The sequence below is a fragment of the Littorina saxatilis genome, linkage group LG9 (assembly GCF_037325665.1).
Source record: "Littorina saxatilis isolate snail1 linkage group LG9, US_GU_Lsax_2.0, whole genome shotgun sequence".
Lineage (NCBI taxonomy): Eukaryota > Metazoa > Mollusca > Gastropoda > Littorinimorpha > Littorinidae > Littorina > Littorina saxatilis.
Genome location: NC_090253.1, coordinates 11404785 through 11432054, shown reverse-complemented (window position 1 = coordinate 11432054; position 27270 = coordinate 11404785). Strand labels below are relative to the sequence as shown.

At 44.4% G+C, this 27270-nt stretch overlaps 1 protein-coding gene across 1 annotated transcript in view; it reads left to right on the top strand.

The window, feature by feature from the left end:
* Positions 1–27270, top strand: part of LOC138977095 (uncharacterized) — a 91752-nt gene extending 64482 nt beyond the window's left edge. Inside the window, exons 53-71 of the mRNA XM_070350004.1 lie at positions 6043–6261; positions 6589–7621; positions 8402–8543; positions 8869–9105; positions 9399–10724; positions 11519–11812; positions 12120–12239; positions 13494–13638; positions 14345–14490; positions 14826–14911; positions 15256–15619; positions 15889–16008; positions 16783–16971; positions 17330–17650; positions 19908–20112; positions 20897–20953; positions 21309–21562; positions 24495–24733; positions 26310–27270. Coding sequence (XP_070206105.1) covers positions 6043–6261; positions 6589–7621; positions 8402–8543; positions 8869–9105; positions 9399–10724; positions 11519–11812; positions 12120–12239; positions 13494–13638; positions 14345–14490; positions 14826–14911; positions 15256–15619; positions 15889–16008; positions 16783–16971; positions 17330–17650; positions 19908–20112; positions 20897–20953; positions 21309–21562; positions 24495–24733; positions 26310–26495 — 5683 coding nt within the window. The 3' untranslated portion in view covers positions 26496–27270. The remainder of the gene's footprint in view (positions 1–6042; positions 6262–6588; positions 7622–8401; positions 8544–8868; positions 9106–9398; positions 10725–11518; positions 11813–12119; positions 12240–13493; positions 13639–14344; positions 14491–14825; positions 14912–15255; positions 15620–15888; positions 16009–16782; positions 16972–17329; positions 17651–19907; positions 20113–20896; positions 20954–21308; positions 21563–24494; positions 24734–26309) is intronic.

Here is a 27270-nt window from a genome sequence, read left to right as displayed (position 1 = left end):
GCTGACAAAATATTGGTGAAGAATATTCCAAAACTGGTTTCTGGTCTGTATTCTTTTTGTTTTGACGAAACAAGGTTATTTACTGTTTCATTATCGGAAACACACACAGTTTCTGCAACAGCGGCTGCATGGCTATTGTCACAGGTCAGTTTTCGTCAGCCTGTTTCTTTCTGCGTGCGCCTTCCAAAGGAAGTTTATGGAAGGAAAACACGCCGCCTTTTCGTATTAGCTAAAGAAACAGGTACTACCTTGACTTTACTTTCCTTCACTCTTTCCCATGCTCTCGAAGTAGCGGAGAAAGATCAACACAGGTTTACATAATTTAATACATGGATAGTGTTAATAAAATTCTTGCAATGCAGCACACATTAATCAGGTTAGTCTATATTTTTGCCAAATATCAGTATCGTACTAAACGTATCACACACTGTACAAGCTAGGTCATGTTTCTTGAATCACAACACACTCTGATCAAATGTCTATTGCTGTTGGATTTCAATTCTGTCATGGTAATCTAACGTGACTCCGCCGCCGCAAACGTTCTCCAGAATTTTCCCTTGGAGGACATCAAAACAAAGGAATACACATAATGTTTATGAAGTTTTGACTTAGCTCGATGTCATTGAAAAGGTACTCGAGATGACGTGCAGCACTTGACTGGACTTGAAGACCGCGCTCCTGGTTTGGGACGTCACTCTTCTTTTCAAGACACCATCATCAAGTTAATAGCAGTAGTAGTCTGGTTACATCTCTCTCCACAATTACGGCAACATGAGGAAGAGGAAGATGAATGAATCATTGGACCGTGGGTTCCTTCAAAGACAGGGGAACGGCTTTTCCTCCAAGCGTTCTTCGTTCCGTGGACTTGCGGAAAACGACCCTCTCGTGAAACGATTTTAGTTTACGTCAGTACATTTGGATACGTCACACATGAATACGTCACTTGGCTACGTCGTGTAATGCGCGAGTAGTCTCGGTTGCCTATTCTATTCTTGACAGGTTCGCGCCTCATAATAATAATTCATGACAGCCCCTTTCTTGAGAATGAATTTCCCAAATTTAGTCACTATATGAAGCGCGACTTAATTAATTTGCTCTATGGTTGTCACAACCCGGTATTTCTTACCTCCTTTCTTCTTTACAAAAACGATTTGAGCATTGTACGGTGAGTTTGCCGGTTCAATGACCCTGAGCTTCAACATCTCGTCGATCTCGTCTACAACCGTTTTCACCATCGCATGAGGTATGGGTCTCGGTTGAACAAACACAGGTTTCTTCTCTGAAAGTTCGATTCTGCACTTCTCCAAGTTGGTAGTAATCGGTACATCAGTCATATTCTTGGAGAATGTACTACAGATCGCTTTCGCCTCTTTTGTTCTTTCTCTACTCAATTCTTTACAGAAGTTCACGCTTGTGACATCTTCTGTACGAGTAGTTTCCAGCAGAGGAATCATCTTCTGAGTGTCTATTCGGAAGATATCATCGTTCATCGTATCATCTTCCTCGATGACTACGGCGATGTGTTCTTCTGCTTCTTCTTTTTTTTTTCGTCAATTCTGTTTCTGAGGTCGACAACGTATTCTGCTGTCGTCTTCTGTTCACCTTCGACCGATTCATCAGTCCATGCCCGACGCAGATCCTGCATGGGACCTCTGATGGTCTTGCCATACTGCATTTCAAAGGGTGAGAACCCCAGACTGTCTTGAGGTGCTTTCTTGGTTCTGCTTTTTGGCGCTGTTCTTTGGCATGTGTCACACGAGAGACAGTAACGTTTTATGTCTCCGACAAAACCTGGCCACCAGAACTCACACCGGATTCTATCAGTGGTTTTCTTTTGCCCGAGATGACCTGCCATCGGGTGGTCGTGCCCAAAAGAAAGAACTTTGGTTCTCATTTCTTTGGGAACAACGACTTTACTAGACTCACTCCCGGTTTTGTCGAGGGTTGTCCTGTACAAGATTTCTTTCTTGTAGACATACCTCACGCCGTGGAATGATTCTCCTGAAACAGCCATCTGGCGTACTTTTGCCAGTGTTTCATCATCATTCTGAGCCTTCTTGAGATCGTGCGGGGAATACATCTTGTGTGTATTTCTGTCATCATGCCTAGTTCCCGGCACAGGTTTCTCATTCTGCTCTTTTTCCTCCTTCTCTTGCTTACGTGTACTGACCGTCGCGTTGGTCTCACCTTGATACCAACTCGGGTCACGTACTGGAAACAAAGGGGTCTTCCTCTTGTTCTGGCCTACACCATACCATTTTCCTATGAGGACAGGATAAATGGGATCTTCGAGTATGACCACTTCGGTTTTGGCATCAAAATACGGACAGTCAATGTGGGCCACAGCCGTGGGACACAATTTCCGTGTTTTCTTCTCTGCGAGAGTAGTTTCTTTTTTCTTTGCCAAGTACCTTTCTTCAGGTATAAGGTCGGCCCTGACCATAATACCTGAGCACCCGGAATCGCGTAATGCTTTTACGATTCGGCCGTCTAATTTGATGAACACTTCCTCTTTGAAATCCTTCTTTTTGCACGACTTGCACAGCTTGTCAAGATGTACGGGGATTTCTTGTCCATCAAATTCATTTCGAACATGAACTGCGTGAACGCTTTCTCCCTTATTGGGACAAAATCGCGACAGGTGCCCTTTGCCCTTGCAAAAAAAACAACAGCCTGTGGCTTTCAGTCTTTGCTTTTCATCATCGCTCACGTATTTATGTTCTTTCTGTGACGCTTTCTCTTTCGCGTCACTTCTGACGACATTCGAACTTTTTGTGTTCGAAAACGCGCTGCCGCTAGAATGGTTTTGGTGAGATTGCCGTGGCCTGATGTTCGAACGTGATTGTTCGTACTCCGTGGCAATTTCGCCCATTTCTTTCGCAGACTTCGGTTTCCGATCAAGTACGTGCAACATCACTTCGGCAGGGAAGGTGTTCTCTAATTGTTCTCTGAGAACTAGATCCTTCAGATCTGCCACATGTTCATCGCACTTGGCTAACTCGATCCATTTATCGAGGATGCGCTCAAGTTTGGTGACATGTTCTTTGTACGTGTCAGATGGGTTTCGCTTCAGCTGACGGAATTTCTTCCGATATTGATCTGCTGTCAGTTGAAATCCATCATACAACGCATTCTTCAAAGTGTTGTAGTTGCGCGCGTCTTCGAAACTGAGTTTTGCATAAATGGTTCTTGCCTTTCCTTTCAGGAAATACACCATTCTCGTAGCTTTGCGTTCGTCGTCGAGATGACAGTCGGTTGCATAATGTTCAAATTGTGCAAACCAACTCTCGATGTCGTCTTTGTCATCAAGAAAAGGGATTTTTGGGATAAAGTCGTCATCCCCACGACGCCTCGACGCGTTATTGTTGGCGTTGTCTCGGCGTGCTTCCGTTTGTATCCTCAACTGTTCTAGCTGAAACGCGCGATCGGCTTCTCGTTCACCGGCTTCACGTTCACGTTCACGTTCACGTTCCTCTCGTGCGCGTTCTTCAGCTACAAACTCACGCAAGTCTTTGCCTTCGAGTCCTAACTCTCGTCCTATCGCCAAAAGTTCGCGAGTCCACTCCAATCCGGATTTCACAGGGTGGATCGGACCTGCACGTTCATTACTCGCAGCGGATACATAAGTCGTTACACGCGCGCCTAACGTCTGAGAATCATTATCGCTCGATTCTCCTTGGGTGTTTGTGTCACCACCTTCAACATCTGAAACTACGGCCTCAGCCGTATTCTGGTTCTGCGGGTCAGCGTTCATTTTTGCTATATGCGCCCTAGTACTCGGGTGTTTGGATGTTTGCATATCCTTTACGTTAACTCACACACAGATATTCACTGAATCAAACTGCAAATACGTGATGCTCGGTTGAAAAACCGATTTGACTAAACTGCTTTTCACACACTATTTACTAGAGAGAGAAAACTCCCTCACTATAGAATGAAGTGTTACTTTAGTGAAGCTCACTTTGCTACTTGAATTCATGAACGTTCAACGTTACCTCAGTAAACGCTACGTGTCCCAATGACACGATTTCTCTGAACCATTCTAATATCCTTTTACAACCACGGATACCTAACACTAGAATTTATGGTTCTTCTGGTATATGTCAAACAATATACCGTTCTATCGAGTGAACTTCATTTTAATATCTCATCGGCGCTCCATCAACGTGGACCTTTCGCCTATATTAATATCAACTCGATTCTATCGCACAGTAAGTCGAAATAAGATTCTTCAATTATCTACTGCTGTATAGACAATAATCTAAATTTCCTAACCCTTACTCTTGGCGTTGTGAAGTGTGACTGTCTGCAGAATCAACTTCACTTCCACGGTCCTTCTGGACGAAGATGAGTGCTATCCCTCGTATATAACCCAATTCGCCCACCAACCTCCCACGGCGACCAACAATATTATAATTTTGTCGACTAAGGGACACAGGATGGCCTGACAGGGTGTTAGTCCACTGTCTTCTGTTATAGCTTTTTGTTTAGCACAGCCAAATAGGGGGAACTAAACTACTATAACATTAGTGCTTTACGTAAATTATTATAGTGACGTCAAAGCCTTGCGTCACTCTTCATTTGGATTATTCCCGTGTGCTGAAGCACACACGTCAGACTCTGTTATCGTTAAATGATGAGCTAACTATAAACATGAATAAACACAAAAGTTGATTTATACGATGATGAACATGAACGGACGAACACACAAACGAAAAACGAATAGGGAATTTGTTTGAAGAAAATTTGTTTGGGGAAGCCAAATTGAAATTACGAGTTACAAAATCCCGGACGAAGCCCCCATATGTCACAGGTCAGTTTTCGTCAGCCTGTTTCTTTCTGCGTGCGCCTTCCAAAGGAAGTTTATGGAAGGAAAACACGCCGCCTTTTCGTATTAGCTAAAGAAACAGGTACTACCTTGACTTTACTTTCCTTCACTCTTTCCCATGCTCTCGAAGTAGCGGAGAAAGATCAACACAGGTTTACATAATTTAATACATGGATAGTGTTAATAAAATTCTTGCAATGCAGCACACATTAATCAGGTTAGTCTATATTTTTGCCAAATATCAGTATCGTACTAAACGTATCACACACTGTACAAGCTAGGTCATGTTTCTTGAATCACAACACACTCTGATCAAATGTCTATTGCTGTTGGATTTCAATTCTGTCATGGTAATCTAACGTGACTCCGCCGCCGCAAACGTTCTCCAGAATTTTCCCTTGGAGGACATCAAAACAAAGGAATACACATAATGTTTATGAAGTTTTGACTTAGCTCGATGTCATTGAAAAGGTACTCGAGATGACGTGCAGCACTTGACTGGACTTGAAGACCGCGCTCCTGGTTTGGGACGTCACTCTTCTTTTCAAGACACCATCATCAAGTTAATAGCAGTAGTAGTCTGGTTACATCTCTCTCCACAATTACGGCAACATGAGGAAGAGGAAGATGAATGAATCATTGGACCGTGGGTTCCTTCAAAGACAGGGGAACGGCTTTTCCTCCAAGCGTTCTTCGTTCCGTGGACTTGCGGAAAACGACCCTCTCGTGAAACGATTTTAGTTTACGTCAGTACATTTGGATACGTCACACATGAATACGTCACTTGGCTACGTCGTGTAATGCGCGAGTAGTCTCGGTTGCCTATTCTATTCTTGACAGGTTCGCGCCTCATAATAATAATTCATGACAGCTATACATATATTTAATTGTCCAACAGCTACATGAGCTACGTGCGGATCGTGGACGCGCTGAACAGAATACAGACGGCGTTCTCTGACGAAGTGACGGTGTTGATCACACGGCCTGACACCGCCCTCTCCTCCCTTTATCTTATCTTATCTATTTCATCTATTATATATCTACCTTCCAATACCTACATCAGCTACGTGCGGATCGTGGATGCGCTGAACAGAACACGGACGGCGCACTCTGACGGAGTGACGGCCTCTCCTCCCCTTATCTTATCTTATCATATCTTATCTTATCTATCTTATCTTATCTATATTTTCTATAATATATCTACCTTCCAACAGCTACATCAGCTACGTGCGGATTGTGGACGCGCTGAATAGAACACGGACGGCGTACTCTGACGGAGTGACGGTGCTGATCTCACGGCCTGACACCGCCACCGTCAGAGACGGGCTGGGCGACAACGACATCGACTTCCAGCAACACACAGACACGCTGGCCGCTAACTGGGACGAGTTCGGTGATGCGAGATCCACTCTGCCCTCCAACCATATTATCAGGTGAGTTTTTGTTTTGTTACCGAGTTATGTGCACATATTGCATTACTTTTTTGTCAGACTCTGAAACTATGCGGTGTGTGAGGCGTGTTTGTGTTTGTGTCTCTATCTCTATCATATGACTGTTTTAGTTCAATGGAACTTTCTCTAAATTGTTCTCTTTTCTCCATGCCCAACTCCATGTTTTCCTTTTGATTGGAGTGGGGGATTGGTGGGAGGGGAAGGGTGATGTAGCTGTTTGTTTTGTTCTCTGAAATCAGCTGTGTCAGTTCCATAAATCCATCCATCCTCTTTCGTATTCCGTCACACTTCTACTTAAACCTTACACAGGTACATGGCAGCAGTTGGCACTGACATACGTCATCCAGAGTCTCGGTCTGACATTCACGCCTTTGAGGATGTTGGTCTCAACACCAGCATTGCGTTCTACGGCCTCAACCTCACCGCCAAGACCCAGACCTACTACGTGACAGTGAGGGCGTACAGCGCAGCAGGAAGTTACGTAGAGAGCTCCTCTGACGGCATCAGGGGAGGCTTCAGTGGAGACGTCACAGCGGGGCATGTGGACGCGTCAGCGTACCAGAGCAGCACAGACAGCCTTCGTTTCTGGTGGGTTGGGTTTGACTCTGACATGGTCATCACGCATTACTATGCCGGCATCAGCTCCCAGCCTCCAGCCTGGGACAACGACACGCATGACTGCTCTGTCTTCCTCCACAACCACACTGACCTGTTTGACGTCAGACCCCTTGAAGTCCTTGCCGAAGAATCCCTGGCAGTCCTGGATCACCTGAGCTTAGAGCACGGCAAGTCGTACTACGTGACTGTCATGGCTGCAGACAGAATGGGTCACTGCTCTGCGGCGGCCAGTGGCCGTGTTCTCGTGGACACCACGCCGCCAGTCAAGGGTCAGGTGAGGGCTGAAGGGTTCAACGCCAAAACCGTCATCTTCGTCCACTCCCCACAGACTCTGGTGGTCAAGCTGGACGACTTTCCGGACCCAGAGAGTGGCGTGCAGACCGTGACCCTTGACCTGGTGTCCAGCATAACCTGCAGTCCGGACACTGACCCAGACCGCGTGCAGCTCGTGCGGTCCGTGCAGGCCGAGAACCAGACTGTGGTCTTCTTCAGGAACCTGCAGCTTGTGGAAAAGACACTGTACTTTGTGCGAGTGACCGTCAGGAACGGAGCGGGGCTGGACACTCGGGCCACCAGTCGTCCGGTTCTGCTGGACACCACGCCGCCCCGCCCTGGACTGGTCAAGCTGGGCAAGGACTGGACTGGGGCTGACCAGACCTTTCAGCCACACACCCACACTGTGTCTGCTGTCATCGCTGTGCAGTCGGTGTATCGGTCACCACAGGTAAGGCTTTCATGACACTGTGTCCGCTGTCATCGTTGTGCAGTCGATGTATCGGTCAACACAGGTAAAGCTTTCATGACACTGTGTTTGTCCACATAACTGTTCAGTTTAGCATCCACATTCACAGTTGAGGGTTTAGCAATGTACCCAGACAGCAGTACTGTTTAGCCCTCAGCAAGTCTCAACAAGCAACTAGTTACATTGTGTTTGGTCACGTGCCTGTTGAACACATTCAGATAAGGATGGCTTGAAATCAGTCTGTGTGAGTGAGTGTCTTACATGATGGTCCTCTCCTGATATCTCAAGATTGTTCTCAGTCTTCACATCTCTCGGCATCACTGTTGTCAGTATCAGTTCTTGTAATTATGCAATCATTTCTGTACAACTGATTTTAAATAGGGGAACCCCGAATGTGAACACCAATCACCTTCTTGTGGATATGACAGCTTCTTTAAATCAGAATTACTGCATTTTGTAAAGCTGCTAATATGATTTCATGATAGGCCTCAACTACACTGCCTTTTCTTCTCCAGATTATCGGTTCTTTAATACTTGATTCTCATCAATACACCCACCTTGAAAATACGGCTATCGTAGAGGCGCAGTTCTTTAAGTGTTAAAGGTGACCAGTTGCAGCCATGACAACTAGGTTTCAAATACGATCTTATGTTTATAAAACACATTTTAGAGCAATACCACTGTCCAGTACATATTTTAGAGCAATACCACTGTCCAGTATTTCAGATCTGGCCAGTCTAACACTGCCATGTTCTATTTCAGGACTGCGTGACACAAGTGGATCTCCTGTCTCCAAACACACGACACAACTGGACGAGCAAGGAAGGAGAGTTCAGTGCTCGCAGTGTTGGTTTTGACGAAGCAGGGCTACAGGTGATGGTGCAACACAACCCTTACCTCACAGGTTGGTCAGTCCTCGTCACAATGGACACTGTTAGAAATGAGCAGTCGTTTTAGCACAGCACATATTTAAAGGCAATTCCAATTGCAAGTAGCAGTCATTATTACTCATTTGGACTGGACTTAGTGTATGAGAGGGAGGGACTTCGAAAAGGAGGCAAGAATACAAGGGCCAGCCAAGCGGGGTGTCTCCTTAAGAAAAATGAGCCATCATGACGTGTAGTGCAGTTTCTATACCCAAGTGTGTGGTGTTTTTTTCTCCCACACCCTAATTGTGACTCCTGCCGTCTTGTCATGGACATGTTTCATCGAGTTCCTTCTCATGATAGGTGTGGACAGGGGTGCTGCACAGTTTGGTCCCATTGCATGGCGGGAAGGCACCTACAAGTTCCGTCTGTCGCCTGCTTCCGGTGATGACATCATAACTGGCATTGCTCTGACGTCATCCACGCTCCAGCCTCCTTTTGCCCAACAAAATGGTTTGTTGCCTGGCAACGAGTCGTCATTGCCGTGCAGCACGTCAGACGGTGTGTGTCCTGAAGACAGGAATCAGACTCTCAAGCCAGGTATAAGAAGACACACAGCACACTGAATTATAATCTGATCTAAGGCAAAATGCACAGTTACAGATTTGAATAGTTGTTAGATATCCAGCTACAACAGTATCAATTCAATACCATCAGGAGACATCTGTTGTGACATTGTAACATGGATCATCTGCCTCTTGTTTTGTGTGTCTGCCATTTTGAGATGGTTTGTAAATGAGATACCATAGTTTTTAGGCTTTTCGGTGAATATATGGCAGCAGCTGCTGTTCTGTGAATGTGATACTTCAACTTATTTCGTTGTGTTCTTGCAGGCCACGTGGGTAATGACGAGGACTACGGTGTGGGCCTGACGTTCCTGACTAGGGAGGGCGGAGTGAGACTGCTGCTGTGGGCCCAGGACGCCCTGCAGCTCAAGCACACCTGGGTCCCTGTTGACTTTGACCTTGCCGCCAGCACAGCCCATTACAGCCTGACCTTGACCCGAGGGCGGGGGGAGGTGTGGGAGGTGAGTGTGGGGGTCAACGGTCAAAGCAAGGCGTCGGTCAGCGGACTGGTGTTGTCTGGACCCTGCGTGCTGACGGTGTACGGCTGGAACGTGAACGACTCGTTCCCCCCTGTGCTGGACCCCTTCCGTCCCTTCAGGGCCGTTACCATCCTCCGCGCCCTGTCCCTCCCCCTCCACCCGCCCCCTCCCTGTTCCCACGGCAACCCCTTCACCGACCTCACCAGCGACCTGGCCCAGGTGTGGGTGGGCATCAGCGACAGCTACAACACCACCAGTAACGTGGACAACGACACTCTGTTCAAGTCGTTCTGCCTGCCGTGTCTGCAGCAGTGCACCGATATCTGCTCCGGGTGTCGTGGGGAGCACCTGTCTGACGACTTCACGCTGCTGCCGCTGACTCTTCGCGGGCTGAGACTGCAGGCCGGGGACCGGGTCTTCGCCAACACCTCGCTCCGCTCCAACGACTCAGCGTCCTCAGACAACGGCAACGACACGGCGTGGGACGATCCGGCAGCCCTCAACGCCAGCAAGGAGGAGATGAGCGAGTTCCAGCTGCCCACCTACTACCTGCACGTGCGTGTGGTTGACCACAGCGGTCTGGAGACGGTGGTCAGGTCGCCAGGCCTCGTCATCGACACGTCCCCGCCTGTCGTCAAGTCCCTCTACTGCTTCAACCCGCACTTCTCCAAGGACGTCGAGATCGCTTTCCTGGGAAATAACCACAGCGTGGGCGTGACCTGGGAGGTTTCTGAAGATATATCGGACGTCACGGAGGTCAGGGTCAGCTTGGGGTCAAGGCCGGGTGACGATGACATCATCCCCAAAGTCGCAGTGGATGAAAATCATGGGCAGTATATCTTCACAGGCTTAGAACCTCACCTGGAGGAAGGCAACGTGTACTTCATCACCCTGCAAGCTGAAAACGAAGCTGGACTGGTCAGTGAAGCGTGGACCAACTTCACGCTGCATACGTCACCACCAGACATGACAGCGTACCACGTGACCATGGGCAACGTGACGTCAGTGACTGTTGAAGACGTGACGTTAGGAGTGACGGAGAACACGGACCAGCTGGAACTCGATCTGGATGTGGACCCCACCATAGCTCAGCAAGTCGACATCGAGTACTACGGTCAGTCTGGGGTGGGGGGAAAAGACTGTTGTTGTCGTGGTTGGTGTTTGCTGATGTTAAACCGTACGTATTTATGGTCTGTTTCGCCTTTTAAAGAGCGCCAGAGCAGGGGTCTTATTTCAAAGAGAGCAAACACCTTGGTATAAACAGTTGTGTTTTATTCAGTTGCATAAATACAAAGCCATAACTGACTCTTGTAATAAAGTAGCACAAGATTAACTTATAAATGTGCTTTTAGAAACAAACGAGTAATGTGGCGGACGATATTGTAAATGCATGATATTTAAACCAATGAAAACAACAAACACCTTAACTTTGATAAACTTGAATCAGATGTATCAAGCAACCGAACCAGTGTTTGATGTGTTTTGGTGGCGGTGGTGGTGTCTTTACTAAGCTTTATTATATTGTTTAATATGGGGGTGGAGGGGGATTGCTTTGGTTGTATTTTGTTCTTTTTTTGGAGGGGTTATCCTCCTTTCCTGTTGCACATGTGACAGGGAGACTACCGTCGCCCTTCACAGCAGACTCTGCAGAGTTGTTCGCCTTAGAACACCTGTGGATTGTAGAGTTCTGTTTGTGATGGGGTCTGGCGGCTTTTGTCTCTCTGTATGTTCATGGATTCCTTTGCGAATGCATAACAGTTTTTATAGGGCTTAGAATTAAGCTCTAAAATTCTCAATCCTGTTTGATTGGACTTCGCCTCCAAAGGTGATTGTGGTGTTTCGGCACTCGGTTACACACACACAGATTGCAGCGATTATCTCATCCTGTCAATTCTACTTTTTTAACAGAGCTTGCTATTGGTACACGTGAGGGAAAAGACGATGTTTTTCCCCAAACCGTGGTGGGCCTGAAAGGAGCCAAGAAAGTCGCCATTGTCAACGGCTTCGTGCACAGAGACGAGACTCCAGATCAGATCAGTGTCGGCGATTACACGAAGAAGAACATCTCCACCGAGGACCTGCCTGATCCCACTGCCAACCTGTTCAACATGGAGCCCGGGAGATGTCTGACGCAAAGGTTGTATGGCGTCAGCAAGGCCCACATTGCTACTTCCTTTGACGTCATCCCACTCTGTGTGAAACGTAAGAAATTAAGTTTAGATAGGGCAACAATTCTGTTTTAGCATCCTGATCTGTAAAATAGTACGCTTCAGATAATAGAAGTGAATGAGAGATAGGCAATGAAAGCTGAACTATGTTGAAAAGAATCTGTCTTTACCAACACGCAAAAAAGGTTGTGGTGGCACACCGGTAAAAAACAAACAAACCCAGAGCAAAGAGAGGTATTAAGGTTTCACTTGTTCACATGATGCACGTTTCAGTTTTGAAAGACCTGTTCAAACTAAAATATACTATAACGATATGGTAATAAGAGTTGTAATGTTGACAGGACGTGATGACGTCATGCTGACGGCGGATAACGTGACGCACGTCTTGCAGCTGAACGGTTCTGGTCTCGACATTGACGCTGCACATGATGACGCTGATGCCCTCAAAGTGTCCATCAAATGTCAGTTCTGCTTTATTTTCCTTAATCTTCCTAGTGTTGTTCTAATAATAATTTCCTCTTCTGCTAATGTTTTGTGGAAAGTATATTCTTCCACTTCTGTGTTGTTATTTTCATTAGAGAAATAAAATAAATATATTTCTACTTAATCGAGACATGGACACTTTTCCAGCTTTGGAATTTCGAACTGAACGATCTTTAACAAGAGGCGAAGCCATCAAGGCTCACGTAAGAAATCGACAAACAGTAACACACACACACACACACACACACACACACACACACACACACACACACACACACACACACACACACACACACACACACACACACACACACACACACACACACACACACACACACACACACACACACACACACACACACACACACACACACACACACACACACACACACACACACACACACACACACACACACACACACACACACACACACACACACACACACACACACACACACACACACACACACACACACACACACACACACACACACACACACACACACACACACACACACACACACACACACACACACACACACACACACACACACACACACACACACACACACACACACACACACACACACACACACACACACACACACACACACACACACACACACACACACACACACACACACACACACACACACACACACACACACACACACACACACACACACACACACACACACACACACACACACACACACACACACACACACACACACACACACACACAAAGAGCATAGGTGAAACTGTGCAAGAAAGCGAGACACTAGATCTAGATCTGTCTGTCTGCATGTAGCCTACTTACAGGGACACGACTGCCAACTAGTCTCGGCCCGCTCAAAATAATAATGACCGAGACTTTCAGTACTTCCTTCGCGTGACGTCTAACCCTCTTACGTCATAATGTGACGTCAATGTAATGTGACGTCTTCAAATGTTAGAGTTTCTACCACAGACATACACACGCACGCACGCACGCACATACGCACGCACGCACAGACAGACAAAGTTACGATCGCATAGGCTACACTTACGTGAGCCAAAAATGGGACAGATACCTAGCTTCGAACTTATTCATCGATAATAAATTATTCAATAGGTTATTAACCTCAGAGGATTATGGATTTATTATCTGCGGCCTGTTTGAAATGTTCACTGCTCATCCACAATGTCATGCAAAGCCAGTATAACATGGAATGTGTTGTCTTTTCTTTCAGTGAAGAAAGGTGCGATAATAGCGGGTGTACTCAGCGACTCTGACATGTCGGAACAGTACGGCTCAGCTGCTTCTGCTGAGTTCTCTCCCTTCGTTGTGTTGCCTGACCCGGTTGTCGACCCTGTTTCTCGCTGGCTGAAAAAGAGGTGACCATTTCAAAAGCTTTTCTGTAATTATTCGAGAAGTCAATTAATACATTTGCACATTCTTATTTGCATAGTTCCTACTAAGTAACCTTTCTATTCACCGAATTAGAAGCGTTTTAAAAATGATGAAGACGCAGCGCATCACCATGAAAAACATCGCTTCTATCTATTATGATTGTCCTTACTAATGCACACAATCTGTGACAATGAAGAACTTTTGTTTTATACAAGTGTGATAGAATGTATAGGTTGTTTCATTCTTTAACGTCTTTTCGAGGTCATGAAGAGGGGACTTCGTTGTATTTTTAAGAAAAAGCGACATGAGCAACAGAATGTATTAATTGTTTAAAAACAAAGTACTTCGGCCTCGTGCTTATTACGTAAGGCCCCCCCCAAAAAATAGTCTGTTTACGGTAACCCGACCGACCCTATTTTTTCGCGCGACCCCAGACTTTTTTTTTGGCATTTGGGAAAGAAAAAAAAAATTGTTTTTTTTGGCAAAATAACGTACAAATATGATTTTTTTGGGGAAAAAAAAAATCCCGACCTACCGACCCTATTTTTTGGGTCTATGTTACCGTAAACAGACTATTTTTTTTTTGGCCTAATGCAAATGTTCTTGTCACTGTGAAGAAATATTGCATAACAAAGAGACAATATTATTTTGCTCTTTGTGTTGAGTTTTGAGCGTCGTTTCTGCCACCAGGCTTTTGAAAATACCAGGACCCAGTATGTACGTGTCTCCTGTGGCGGAGGCCGAGTTTGCTGATGATCTAACTGTGACCTACCGTGTCCCTGCCACTGTGCTGGTTCCTGGTGACAGCACCGTGTCCCTGCTCTTCTGGAATGCAGGTAACTTGCTGGTTGTGAAATCTGTGTTTGTCTCTGGTATAGTGCCTGGTTTGATCTCTTTATTTCTGTCTGTCTGTCCGGCTGGCTGTCTGCCTGTGTGTTTGTCTGTTTGCTTGTCTGTCTGACTCTCGTTCTACCTCTCTCTCTCAATTTAACTATTCTTCCTAATTTATTTCAGCCTTTTCTACTTGCATTTACTTCTTCAAATATTATTAGTATGGCTCCTTTGCTACCCATGTTATACCTCTGACTAAAAGTCGCTACAATAATCGTTTCTGAACTGTCATCCAGGCTAGCAGTGTTCGTGTTTAGAAAGGTTTGTTTCTGATCTCCAGACTTCAAGCAGTGGGAAGCTCCAGAAGAAAAGTGTTCTGTCGATCCACAAAGTTACAACAACCTGACTCGCACTGTAACGGCAAAGGTACAGTAACTGTATAAGACATGTATGTAAATCGTATGTACGAAACCGTATCACCCCAAAAGATGACCTTAGAGGAGGAAACGTTTCCTTCCTGGGAAACAAGGAATGGCTTTATTGACTAAAATTGGTAAATGATATGAAACGCAGATGATGAATTGTCTTTGAGTTTGTTTACACTATTATTGGACACAACCGGCCACTGAAATCTGTAATAGAGCTGTCGAGTAAGGTTTTGAACTAAAGTTAGACTTTGCTTATTAAATTGTGAACACACATTGCTGAGTGCATTCTATACTGAGCTCATTAGTGTCAAATGTTAACACAATGCTCTATTTGTTTTACAGCTGTGTCCTGGAGTTTTCTCAGGCGCAGAATCAACCGACATGACAGTGTCCGGGGGACGAAGAAAGCGCAGTACCTCTCAGCTCCACACGACGCCTCCTTTACAACCCCGTATGCTGACCTTGGCTGTGATAAGATCGTCTGTTCCCAACCTGCCCCCTGTGGTGCGCAACACGACCTTCACCTTGCTAGAGGATCATGGGATATACAACTTTACCTTGACCTACACTGATCCAGAGGGCGATGACATGACCTTCTGGTTACCACAGCAACCTGCTCACGGCACTGCCAAGGTCACTCCAGAAGGAAAGGTGACCTACATCCCCGCACCCAACTACAGCGGTATGGATACCATTCATCTGAAAGGTCAGTAAGCTGGTGTTTGTCAAGCACATTTCACAAACAGTGAAACACCCAAGTGTTCGAGCAATCGTTCTCGCCTCAGAGACAGAGAATCATCGAAGATAAATACATGAAAAGCAACTGCTTTATGGGATCTATATAACTGACGGCAGCTTAAAATATTGAGTGTGTCACTGTCACTGTCTGTCCCTGCTTGCATCTTCAGGACTCTAGATTGCATGTCTTTCTGTATGCATGTACTACCCAAAGGCAATGGTTCTTGTCTTGTTCAGGCAGGGAAGTCGTGTCAAAAGCTACGCAGTCTCTTGGAGTTGTTCCCAACGAAGTCAGTTTCACCATCACTGTCCACATCACGGACACCAACGATCCTCCGGACATCTTCTACGTCCCGGGTTAGTAAATCCTTCGTCAACCAATTGTTGAAAATTACTGCCTTGTGCCTCGTTTATGCTTGCTTGTCGAGTGCATGTTTGTTTTCTTTAATAATGTCTGTGTCATTTAGATTTTTAATGTTTGATGTCGTGTGGCTTTATAAGAACACATCAGAAAAGTGAAAGCCATCGCTATAGTGTAAACCCACGACTCTTTGCTGTTATACATTGAATACAGCCGTACATTGTGGTTATAATGGAAGCAGCATAGTATGATGTTCACATCTTATCACAACGACGTCGTATCAAAGCAGACGTTAACGGCATTTACGGCAGTTATGAAACCAACTTTGATAAGCAAGCTTTGAATGGAAACGTCAGGTTATCAGACACGTGTAACGGTTCAGGTGACGCGCCAAGGTAATAAGGACCGTGTCGTAATCAATAAAGAAATAGCTGTATAATTGACTCAGAGTCGGTGCATTGGAGTGGCCCGAAGATGACAGGCACGTCTTGACTTCTACACGGCTTTCGGTTTACATAGTTAGTTAGTTAGTTGTTGCTTTTTGGTCCAGCGGACCATATAGGCCTAATCATGACCCCTTCGGTTTACATAACAATAACAACACTTTATTGTCCATTGAAATGAGTACATTAAATTGGAACATTTTCTTTGACGCATTTACTTGCCTGTTTACGATTTGATACACACATTTTAATAAGAATTATTTGGACATAGTTATAAGGAATTAATGAATACATAACAGTTGACATGATGTCTGGTGCCTGCAACAGTTAAAGGTCAAAACGACAGTGATGTGAGGCAAGACATAGCAGTGGGGCCCACAGCGGGTAACGGACTGAACATGACGGTTTACATTGAGGCCAACACAACCACACACGCTGTTTTGGGACTCGTCGTCTTCTCTGACGTGGACCTAAATGACGTCATTAACTACACAAGTACCACTCATATTGAAGCAGGTAATTGATATTTCGCTTCTGATCTCGTGTTGTGCTATGGGCATCTGAGGTTGTAGATGTTTCTGTTTAATTTGTATCAAGCACATTCACATATGCACTAATGCGTACGCCTCTCTGACTGTCTAACTGTCTGTCTGTCTGAATTAATGATTGCAAACTTACAATACAACAAATAATTTCGTCACTATGTCTGTTGCGTATGTTGATCGTTCTGTTTGAATAGATAGGGGTCTGTGTAAATGTGTGCACGTGTGCGCTATTAAACGTTTCATTCGATAAACCTATGTTGTGTTATGCTTACAGCGTTTGTAGAAGATCACCGGTTTGATGTTTTAGTGAACTTGTGTCATTTCTAAAGGTGCAAAGTTTGAAGTGGATGACGTCAGCTCTGACGACACGCGCCTCTCTGACGTCAACATGACCAGTGCAACAGGAACCAACGGCAAGGAGATCTCCATCAATGTCACCAAGGGCTATACAGGTCACGTGAGCTATGACGCTAGGGTCAACGACGCTGCTGGGACCTTCAGCATGCAGCTGACCTTGAATGTCTTTGTGCTGAACAGTCCTTGTGTCCATGGTGACTGTCAGCCACGTGACCCTCAAGGCACGTGCTATGAACACCAAAGGGCCTTCACCTTTGACAGCTATGCCTGTCACTGTGACCTTGGCTATGAAGGTAGGTCACTTTTGTTACGGATGAAATTTCAGGTATGTGTGTGTGTGTATAGAAAATATGCGTGCTCTACTCTGTTTACTGTCTACTGTTACTCGCACACAACACTCAAACAAAGCACACAGACTAAACACTCTCAATGCCCTTTGCCCTCGTTCCTGTAATGAATCATCACAACAATAATACAAACATGTTATTTCTCTTGCATTCTACAGATCACGTTCATTCATATATAAGAAGAATAATATCTTAACTCACGTCGGAGACCAACTGTCTCACATTAGATGAATGTTCCTGATCCACACAATTCTGCTAGTGTTTACAGTTCCTGTTTACTACAGTGTCATGTTACGCACATCACGTGTCGCGTAATACTTTAATTGACGTCGTCTACGTCTCACACAATCTTCTCGCTGATTAAGGTTCTTCGGTGGCAGTTCACAATTCAGTGACTCCACAATTATGTTTCTTCGGTGGCAGTTCACTCGTATCGTAACTCCACAAACTTAACGGGTACATACCCGGGATACATACCACCCACGCAATACCGCTCGTGGTGGCTATGGGGTGCGGCTCCACCCAGTTCCTAGTACTCCAGCGTCGTTACAACCCTGCGCTCTCGTACATCACTTCGTAGCGCCAAGGAGGGGATGCCCATCTCTCTCTCTCTCCCGCTGTCCAGTGGTCCCACCCATCACTCTGACCCGGGGTGCTGCGTAAAAAGTTTAGGCTACCATAAGTCTCAATTCTTATCTAAACTTTTCTACGAAATAATACTGCTATTCTTCCTCAATACTGTTCAACTATCCGTCCACTAACTTATGCGGATATATTATTTACACCAGCTCATTTACAAGTAACTTCATTATCAAAAGCACATACGACCTTCCTTTTCAAGATGGCTGACACAGCGGCTCACGCTTTTCCAGCCCAATTTACAACATGACTCTTCCAGTCATTTTCACCCGTCAATATTACTAAGCAAAATACAATTGAATAAATACCTGTATCTTTACAGCCTAGAACCACTCATGGTTCGTCCGCACACAAGTCTCTCGTGGTTAAACCTCAGTGTTCGCGGTGAGCAGCATTCTCGCCCAACGCGGAGACATCAACACGTCTGTCTTCCTCGGATGTCAAGAACGCTCTGTCTTTCACATATCACAAAGCTAACCTCGTTTCCTCCTATTGGCCAAAGCAGCCAATGGAAATACGCCTTACAGAACTAGACCATGCCGTGAAGTCGTGCTACTTCAAGTATGGCAAGCCAATCTGTACAACATTTGTTTACACCATCCAATACTAACCTATGTACAATCCATTTGTCACAACTTTACACTTTAAGTTGTGGCTATGGCTTTGGCAATTTATTTTGTTTGTCAGTTATTCGTGAACGCGAAGTTGCACAGTGGTTTCTATATCTGTCAACAAATCAGGAATGATCGGTGTATATAGCTAGGGATCTCGTGGGGTACACGTAGGCCAACGCTTTCAGTACTGTTACTGATTTACTTCAATTGTAAAGATGTGTGGTCCAGCTTGTTTACTTGCATTAGATGTACAGAAGTGAAGAGGCGGTTGTGGACGGTTTACATTATCGGCTATGAGAGGACATGACTGGGGGTACACAGGCATCATATCAAGCACAAAACAGCAGGTTTTAAAGCTCTCTCCATTGATTGCCATGGTACAATTCACAAATATACTGCTTACCTTCACTAACAATTGTACATTTCTCATTAGGAACATTAGTGCATTTTGACCGGCACGGTTGGCCTAGTGGTAAGGCGTCCGCCCCGTGATCATACATAAGACTTTAAAATTGGCAATCTAGTGGCTGCTCCGCCTGGCGTCTGGCATTATGGGGTTAGTGCTAGGACTGGTTGGTCCGGTGTCAGAATAATGTGGCTGGGTGAGACATGAAGCCTGTGCTGCGACTTCTGTCTTGTGTGTGGCGCACGTTATATGTCAAAGCAGCACCGCCCTGATATGGCCCTTCGTGGTCGGCTGGGCGTTAAACAAACAAACAAATCAAAATTAGTGCATTTGCATGATCGCAATCGCAAGAATGCTTCGTAGTAATGTCATTTTGTTTTCGAACTCATTTTTAGATTGCGAGTCTCCTCATATGAAGAAAGGAAGCGAACTTGCTTCGGCCCCGAGTAGCAATACAGAATGTATTGACGATGAATAACTATAACTAACCAACCAACCAACCAACCAACCAACTCTTCATATGATTTACTATTTTCTGTGTCAGGGGAGTGGTGTGAGATTGAGACGGACGAATGCCGAACAGCCACGTGTAGTCCCATCACTGATTGTGTGGATCTGATTGGTGGATACCGCTGTGACGTCAACACACTCAAGACGGTTGCCATTGTCGTCTGCTGTGTGCTGGCGGTCCTGCTCGTGGCTCTGGCTGTCTTCAAACTGAAGAAACGCCCGTCCAAGGTCGACGTTTGGTATGTCACTTGTGCGGTTCTTTTTGCTCTTGATTTGGAGCTGTAGTTTTTGTTCTTTTTTAGTTCCGAAACATTACACAGTTTTACCAAGACGGCGTCAAGCTGGACTGTGCTATTTGAGATGTCAACCAGAAGGATGGAAAGGGCCGGGTGAAGAGTTTTACATTAAAAATGGTTTGTTTTTTTAATTCCTGAAGAAATGTGTTTCAAAACAGCAATTTTCACTAACAAATTTAGTTTTCATAATCAGGATTTTTGATAAATCAGCTTTGTGGGACGGAAAAACTTGATGTGAAAAAAGTATCTCGGTTGAAACGTCCACCTTGTCAAATAAACCTTTTTGTAAAAAATATCTGAGCTGTAGATATTTTGTCAATTCAACAATACCTTGAGAAATACTCATCAGTTTTGCATTTTATGCTTCTCTTCTGTCATTTACGACTAACACGGCAGTACACAACGACAGGGATCGTGTCAGGATGTTTCTTCTTCTGCAGTCCTGGGTGTCATGCATCCTTCTCCCAAACGTGAAATGATACTACATGTACATTCCTTTTTTTTTGCGATTTGAAACTGATAATTTGTGTCGTTTTGACGACTGCCAACGCCAGATATTATCTCTAAAGGTTCACTGACAATGCAAGTGGCTCTATATGCGTGTTTATATGTCTGTCTGTCTGTCTGTCTGTCTGTCTGTCTGTCTGTCTGTCTGTCTGTCTGTCTGTCTGTCTGTCTGTCTGTCTGTCTGTCTGTCTGTCTGTCTGACTGTCTGTCTGTGTTTCAGGCCCTTGCTACGTCATTCCCTTGGAGATGACCTGAAGAAACCCGAGCCATTCAAACAGTAAGCCTTTTTCCCTTCCTCTATCCTCGCGACCACATCATTCCCTCATCTCTCGGCCTCTCTGTATGTATCTCGTCTTCCGTATTGTATACAACCATTTAAAAACTGGACATTTAAGCGGTATTTTGTTGACTAACACCACCCTAGTTACCAATGTGGTAAGGAGTTCTGCTGGTTTTTTTAAGATCATTATTTCATTGTAGCCCCCTCTTCTGCCCCTTATGCCACAAATGTACGGTGTTTGTGCGCGTGTGTGTGAGTAGCCTATGTGTGTGTGTGTGTGTGTGTGTGTGTGTGTGTGTGTGTGTGTGTGTGTGTGTGTGTGTTTTTGATATTAACCTTCCTTGTCTTGTAGGTTAGAGGAACCTGCAGCAACGTCCAGTACCCTGTCTGGCATTGATTTCTCCCCCATGACGCCAGAACAGCTTGACGTCAGCCTCCCTCCAATGTCGTCACAGTCTGTTCACGTCACAAGCAAGCACGAAGAAGAAGAGGAGTTTGAGTTCATGAAACAGACTCTCTTCACATTCCGACCGGCACAAAACCCCACTGCCTGGCGTCCCTTCGTGCCGCTAGATCTCTTGGAGTCAGACGTAGGAGGACCAAAGAGTAAGTTGGTCTGACGATTAATGTTGAGCACGTGCGCATAGACATGATCTGCACAGTTTTACTTTGAAGTTTTCTTATGGGTTTTTTTTCTTCTCATTTGCATTTTCTTTATCATGTTCCTGGTGGGTTTTTAGGGTGTTTTTTCTTTAACAAATTAGAAAAACTTAGACAGTTTTTTGAAGCAAAACAACTGGCTGGAAGAGTTAGACCTGGTTTTTTCAACAACTGCTAGAAAAGTCAAATCTATGTTCGTAAATTCGACATTCAGCAGCTATCGAGAAGAGTTAGATCTCATTTACAGTGAGTCTCTTTCAACAAATGCTAGAAGAGTTAGATCTCCTTTACAATGTACCTCTTTCAACAACTGCTAGAAGAGTTAGATCTCCTTTACAGTGTGCCTCTTTCAACAACTGCTAGAAGAGTTAGATCTCCTTTACAGTGAGTCTCTTTCAACAACTGCTAGAAGAGTTAGATCTCCTTTACAGTGTGCCTCTTTCAACAACTGCTAGAAGAGTTAGATCTCCTTTACAGTGAGTCTCTTTCAACAACTGCTAGAAGAGTTAGATCTCCTTTACATTGAGTCTCTTTCAACAACTGCTAGAAGAGTTATATCTTTACAGTGTGCCTCTTTCAACAACTGCTAGAAGAGTTAGATCTCCTTTACAGTGTACCTCTTTCAACTACTGCTAGAAGAGTTCGACTTAGATATACGCCTCATTCAACAAATGCGTTTAAACGTTAGAACATCATATTGCTTTAAAGCCCCAGTCCCTCTCAAATGGTTTACAGAACGATTTAAATCTTTTCATGAAAAAAGCAGTTCTAACCTTGTCGAACACACTTGCAATAGCATTTACTAATAGCATTAAATGGCATAGTTCGTTTGAATGGCTATTTAGCTCGCGTAAACCACACACCTGTTTTCGTGGTTTATCTAACCCCTGAGCCATCGTGAACCCGTGTGATCCACTTTCCTTTTTACATTTAGTCAAGTTTTTTTTATATTTAGTCAAGTTTTGACTAAATATTTTAACATCGAGGGGGAATCGAAACGAGGGTATGGTGTATGTGTGTGCGTGTGTGTGTGTGTGTGTGTGTGTGTAGAGCGATTCAGACTAAACTACTGGACTGATCTTTATGAAATTTGACATGAGAGTTCCTGGGTATGAAATCCCCGAACGTTTTTTTCATTTTTTTGATAAATGTCTTTGATGACGTCATATCCGGCTTTTCGTGAAAGTTGAGGCGGCACTGTCACGCCCTCATTTTTCAACCAAATTGGTTGAAATTTTGGTCAAGTAATCTTCGACGAAGCCCGGGGTTCGGTATTGCATTTCAGCTTGGTGGCTTAAAAATTAATTAATGACTTTGGTCATTAAAAATCGGAAAATTGTAAAAAAAATTAAAAATTTATAAAACGATCCAAATTTACGTTCATCTTATTCTCCATCATTTGCTGATTCCAAAAACATATAAATATGTTATATTCGGATTAAAAACAAGCTCTGAAAATTAAATATATAAAAATTATTATCAAATTTTTTTTTCGAAATCGTTTTAAAAACACTTTCATCTTCTTCCTTGTCGGTTCCTGATTCCAAAAACATATAGATATGATATGTTTGGATTAAAAACACGCTCAGAAAGTTAAAACGAATAGACATACAGAAAAGCGTGTTATCCTGCTCAGCGCAACGAATACCCCGCTCTTCTTGTCAATTCCACGGGCACTGCCTTTGCCACGGGCGGTGGAGTGACGATGCTACGAGTATACGGTCTTGCTGCGTTGCGTTGCGTTCAGTTTCATTCTGTGAGTTCGACAGCTACTTGACTAAATATTGTATTTTCGCCTTACGCGACTTGTTTTTCAAATATAGTAGTCAGTTTGTGATTTCAATTCGACTCGCTGTATCTGCAATATAGCACGTTATAGTGTACCTCTTAATCTAAAACGCAACAAATAGGCTGCGAGTCACACGAACTGAGCTGTGGCGGTTGACCGTTGAAAGAAAACTGGCGACATGCAGAACATTCGTCTCCTACGAGAACTACGTTTTGCGGGACACACTTCCGGGCTATATTTTTTTTAAACGTTCAAAACTTCGAGTTGTACTGATCTTGTCTTGATGAAAAAATAATTCTTTTATGATTGAAGAATGTTTGCGTAACAAGCTGGCAATTTGTTATTTAGATTTTTAAAGTTAGGCCTAGCGCCAAAACGCGTCGTCCGATTGTCTGATCATCTTTCCTGCTGGCCACGCGAAACTAAATTCTTTGAAAAATGCTCGCTCTTTACGTAGGGCACCTAGGATGTTCTCAAGCGGTGAGTGTTTGAACGAAAAGGTGTTTGTACTGTGTGTAAAAGCCTGTGGTGGTTTACGGGAGGCTTACTGTGCCTTTACTATGTCCGTTATTCAACAACAGGTAGAACACCCATGTTCCTCCTTGTGTATGTGTTTCATTCAACAACTTCTCGAAACGACAGACCTAATTGCTTGCTCCACGATAACTATATACACTTTCAAAGAAAGTGTGCCCTAGCTTCAACAACCGACTACAAGAGTCAGCTAGACCACCTCAAACAATGCCGCGTTCAACAACTGCCTATACGAGACTTATGAAAGAAATATACCTTATTCAACAACTGCCTTTAAGAGACTTATACAAAATATACCTTATTCAACAACTGCCTATACGAGACTTATACAAAATATACCTTATTCAACAACTGCCTATACGAGACGTATACAAATTATACCTTATTCAAAAACTGCCTTTAAGAGATTTATAACAAAAATATACCTTATTTGCCTTTAAGAGATTTATAAAAACATACACCTTATTCAACAACTGCCTTTAAGAGACTCATACAAAAACTACCAATTCAAAAAGAGAAACTGACTAAGAGGGTCATGTATCATTCCTGTTTCAGCTTCCGCTGCCAAGTTACAACAGGTTGTGTCCGGCAAGAGCACAGCCACCGGACAAGCCCTCAGAGTGACCGCGGTTGCTTCCACTGCAGGCACCACCAACCAACCAACTGCTACCCCATACAGACTACCGCGAGTCCGTCTGCAGAGACAGCACACCCCTGCTGCAAGTCACCCCGCTAAGAAGTCTTCTTGGGGTGAAAACACAGCCACGGGTGCAGAAGCCCATGAGTCGACAAGGGTAAGTTTATAATTGTATTATTGTCAAGCTTATGCCTGCTCAACTTCTGACAAAGGGGACCTTGGCCAATGCCAGACCTGCAACCCCCATGAGCATCACACGTTCATGCCAGGGTTTGTAATGAGGGGTTACATTTTGTGTGAGGTTTTGATTAAAGGCACAGTAAGCCTCCCGTAAACCATCACAGATACGGTCAGGCTTTTACACACAGTACAAACACCCTTTCATTTAATCACTCATCGATTGAGAACAACCTAGGTGCCCTCTGTAAAGAGCGAACAATTTTCAAAGAATTTATTTTTGCGTGGTTTATCTTACCCCTGAGCCATCGTGAACCCGTGTGATCCAGTTTCCCTTTTTCACAATGTAGTCGTCAGTTAGTCATTTGAATGCGACTCGATGTCAGCTTATCTACAATAGCACGTTTTTATGCACGAAACAAACGGCTGTGGTTCACAAGAACTCTAGCGATGGCTTTTGACTGTTGAGAGGAACGGCGATATGCCGCATAAACCGTCGTCTGCTACGACCCTTGCGTGACCCTGCTTCCGGGCTTTCCTTTTTTCAAACTTTCACAACTTCGAATTGCACTGATCTTGTCTTGATGAAAACACGCTGTCAATTTATTATTTAGATTTTAAAAGTTAGGTCCAGCGCAAAAACGCACCACGGTCCAAAAACTTTCTGATTATCATCGATCCACGGCTATCTCCAGTTTAAGGGAAGTAACTCATTTTTGACCTGAGTTCAGGATGGGTCCAAAAAGTGTTCGAGACAATCTGCAAAATTAATTCTTTAAAAATTGCTCGCTCTTTACGTAGGGCACCTAGGATGTTCCCGTTTGGTGAGCGTTCAAATGGAAGGGTGTTTGTACTGTGTGTAAAAGCCTGACAGTATCTGTGATGGTTTACGGGAGGCTTACTGTCCGGGCGTGATTTCCGGGATATTCATAACAGCCGTCCAGCACCAAAACGAGGCGCCATTGTTGTAAAGGGCCAAGTCCACGAAAATAAATTCTTTGAAAATTTCTCACGCTCGACAGAAAGCAGCCAGGATGTTCCCGTTCGGTGAGCGTTTAAATGGAAGTATGCTTGTACTATATGTAGACGCTCGGGGAGCTCTGTGATGGTTTACGGGAGGCTTACTGTGCCTTTAACAAGAAAGAAGATTCCAGGAAGCCAGATAGAACCTCGCCCTGTGCCAGGTCTGTCAGTCATAACAGAACACTGGGGCTTAGCATCCATATGCACCACACTTTGCTGTCAGGATGTATAGGGAAGAGGCAGATCTTTTTCGTTAAACAGTCTACCTAGCTGTGCTCTAACTGAATTAAAAAGAAAAAAGGCAGGACGTTTAGCACTGCGCATTCCAAAGATTGTTGAATAGCTTTTTATGTTACTGGACACTGCATGTGTCACCACTGTTAGGCAAAGTATGCAAATCGACTAGACAGTAAGATTAACTGTGTGCATGTTATCGTGATATTGGCTTGCAGATAATGTCCTAGTGAGTAAACTATCGCACTTGAAGTAGTTCCATTGAATTTCTAGTGATAGCGTCTTTTTTGCTTTGACAGATCTCCACCATTGAGCCACTTGAAGCAGGAGTAAACGCCGCAAGGTCACGTTGTTATGGACCTGCATCACTTGACAACGAAGTGGACATGATGACGTCACGCCCGATGTTGTCATCATCCAATGGACGTCATAGTGTCTACACAAGGGCGGGAGGAGAGAAGGAGCTGACCAAAGTTGAGCTGTGAACACCGGCATCCAGAGCGTGATGATATACAACTGAATGACCGCGGCAACGATCGATGAGAGTTCAATATAATACATGTTGCTATAGCTACAGGATTTTACATTACCTGTACATTTTTTTTTATGCTTGTGTGATCTAAATATTCTCTGCACAGACACTCATCCCGGATGCTAACCAGGAACTCGCACTGCAGAAGCCAAGATTGAACATTTGGTACACTTATGTCCACAAAATTGAGCACTAGTCTTTGGCTAGTGATTCTGAAAATTTACTCGCCAGAGAGCAAACCAAACTTTATAAGCCAAACCAACAATTTGTTTCAGCAACTTTTCACGCATTTGGCGAGTAGATGAACATTTCTACTCGCCAGTTACATGTTTCTACTCGCCATGGTGAGTAAAATACTCGCCACTTTCAGGGCTGGTATGGTGTAACAATACAAGGACATTTGTTTAATCGTAAAACTAAAACTTCTTGGACAAGAAAATGAAGGCTTTTGATATATAAATGGTATCAACACGTGTATGCGTTAACGCAGATACACACAGGGAGTGTTAATTTGGTTTAATGAAGGTCCCAATCGTTGGACTCTGCAGAAGCAGGCTTTCCATGGATCCAAGGTAGCAAATAGGGGATGGCAGTAACATTGTACATTTGTAGAAGGGAGAATTCCCAGCCACCATGGTACATTTGGTTTTCTGCTTTCCATAAACCCATTCAGTCACAGACTGCACCTATATTTTCTGCTAGAAAATAAATTTGTGTACGCACTTGTA